This window comes from Palaemon carinicauda, unplaced genomic scaffold (genome assembly GCF_036898095.1).
Source record: "Palaemon carinicauda isolate YSFRI2023 unplaced genomic scaffold, ASM3689809v2 scaffold908, whole genome shotgun sequence".
Classification (NCBI taxonomy): domain Eukaryota; kingdom Metazoa; phylum Arthropoda; class Malacostraca; order Decapoda; family Palaemonidae; genus Palaemon; species Palaemon carinicauda.
In genome coordinates, this window is record NW_027172213.1 from 62,061 (window position 1) to 65,000 (window position 2,940).

The 2,940-nt window shown below is 28.0% G+C and overlaps 1 protein-coding gene across 1 annotated transcript; it reads left to right on the forward strand.

Annotated features, from left to right (window-relative positions):
- Positions 1 to 615: 615 nt before the first annotated feature.
- On the forward strand, positions 616 to 1,026 carry LOC137637655 (histone H3). Its single transcript, XM_068369807.1, has one exon. The coding sequence runs from the start codon at positions 616 to 618 to the stop codon at positions 1,024 to 1,026; it is 411 nt and encodes a 136-aa protein (XP_068225908.1).
- Positions 1,027 to 2,940: the final 1,914 nt, after the last annotated feature.

Below are 2,940 nucleotides of genomic sequence, written 5' to 3' on the forward strand. Positions count from 1 at the left end.
GACGAAATGGAGCACTAATTTTCAGGCGACAGAAAATTTCATTACAGTTTTAGGGTGTAGATTTGTTAATAGTTTCTGTTAGTTTCTGTTGTTGATTTTGTGATTGTTTTGTTGTGATTGAGTGAGTGTGTGTTTGTATAAATGTTAAGTGTGTCTGAGTTTGCCATTGAATGTGTTGTTGATTTTATATTGAATATTTCTAAATGTTGAGCTTCACGTTCTGAGAATCGGCTTGTGAGTTCTGGCGAGAGACCAATGGGGAATGAGGATCGCTGTGACGTCACACCACTGTTCATTATTTCTCAGTTAACATGAATTTTTGTTGTGTGATTGTATGTTAGTGTGTGTCGATTTTGTAAATGTTTTGTTGTTCGTTTGTGGGCCTGAGTACATATTATTAGTTTGTGTGTCTGTATGTGTGTTTTGTTGTGTTTCCGATTTTATATGTATTATTTCTTAATGTCGAGCTTCAGCATTTGAAAAACGGCTTGTAACTTCGGCCCACTGACCAATGGGGAGTGCAGATGCCTGTGACGTCACGTAGGAGGGTATAAAAGGCGAGAAATCGAGGGCGGAAAAATCATTTGCGTTTGTTCACTCAAATCGTAAGCAACAATGGCTCGTACCAAGCAGACCGCCCGTAAATCCACTGGAGGAAAGGCTCCCCGCAAGCAGCTTGCAACCAAGGCTGCTCGCAAGTCTGCTCCTGCTACAGGAGGAGTCAAGAAACCCCATCGTTACAGGCCTGGTACCGTTGCCCTCCGTGAGATCCGTCGCTACCAGAAGAGCACTGAACTTCTCATCAGGAAGCTCCCCTTCCAGCGTCTGGTGCGTGAAATCGCCCAAGATTTCAAGACTGACCTTCGTTTCCAGTCCTCTGCTGTCATGGCCCTTCAGGAAGCCTCTGAGGCTTACCTCGTCGGCCTCTTTGAAGACACCAACTTGTGCGCCATCCACGCCAAGAGAGTCACCATTATGCCCAAGGATATCCAGCTGGCTCGCCGCATCCGTGGAGAGAGAGCTTAAGTTGTTACTTAACCCCTCACTCTAACAAAAATCGGCCCTCTTTAGGGCCCAAAATCTCTTTTTATAAGAAAAGTTGACATTGACAAATCCAACAAAACATTCATTCCTTCTTTCCTTCCTTCCTCCCTCTCTGATTTAAATACGAGATGAAATAATCCTTACAACTCTTTTGTACCTTTATTCCCTCATGAATCTATGTTGTCCAATCAATCAATGAAACTGCTTGTTCCCTTTCAAGTATGCCTCGAAATAAGTGGTGTCTCATGAACATTTTATACATACATATACAATCATACATTGTAAATAAATACCTACATATGAAATTGATGAATGTGCTATTTAGCTATATCTATATCATTTTCGTGAAATTGCATCTTCACTATTCATGCTTGCTGCAAGTATTGGTTTACACCCATCTGTTTCTATCTATCTATCTATCTATCTATCTATCTATCTATCTATTTATCTATCTATCTATCTATCTATCTATCTCTATATCTTTCTATCAATAACGAAATATAGTTATCCAGTAATATTGGAAAATAAATACATTAATATTATATTAGAAAAAAACATGAAAAATATAACACTCGTAATAAAAACAACAATAATAATAATAATAATAATAATAATAATACTAATAATAATACTAATAATAATAATACTAATACTAATAATACTAATAATACTAATAATACTAATAATACTAATAATAATAATAATAATAATAATAATAATAATAATAATAATAATACTAATAATAATAATAATAATAATAATACTAATACTAAGAATAATAATTCTAATACTAATAATAATAATACTAAAAATAATAATACTAATGGTAATTATACTAATAATAATAATACTAATATTAATAATAATAATAATAATAACATTAATAATAAACATATGACTATTATAATAATAATAATAGTCATAGGTATAAAAATCATAATTATAGTATTAAAAAACAGAATAGCCAATAATATTTATATAAATACTAACAAATACTAATACTACTAAGTAATAAGAGTACTAATACCAACTAATATTAATAATAATAATATTAATGAGGTCGATACTGATATTATTCATAATTATAATAATGATAATAATAATAAGAAATAATAACTACTAAAAATAATTAAAATACGACACATCAATATTTAATAACTAATAATATTAATAATAGTTGTAAATAAAAATAATGATAATAATATTAATAATAATAAGAATTATAATCATATTCATATTCATAATCATACTGATAATGATAATACAAAGAATACAAATAGTACCAATACAATACAAATATAATACAATTACAAACACTAATACTAATACTAATACCAAATACTATACTAAATACCTAATACCTAATACCTAATACCTAAATACTAAATACTAAATACTAAATACTAAATACTAAATACTAAATACTTAATACTTAATACTTAATACTTAATACTTAATACTTAATACTTAATACTTAATACTTAATACTTAATACTTAATAGTTTAATAGTTTAATAGTTTAATAGTTTAATAGTTTAATAGTTTAATAGTTTAATAGTTTAATAGTTTAATAGTTTAATAGTTTAATAGTTTAATACTTTAATACTTTAATACTTTAATACTTTAATACTTTAATACTTTAATACTTTAATACTTTAATACTTTAATACTTTAATACTTTAATACTTCTTAGTTATTAGTTTAATACTTTAATACTTTAATACTTTAATACTTTAATACTTTAATACTTTAATACTTTAATACTTTAATACTTTAATACTTTAATACTTTAATACTTCTTAGTTATTACTTATTACTTCTTAGTTATTACTTATTACTTCTTAGTTATTACTTATTACTTCTTAGTTATTACTTATTAGTTATTACTTCTTAGTT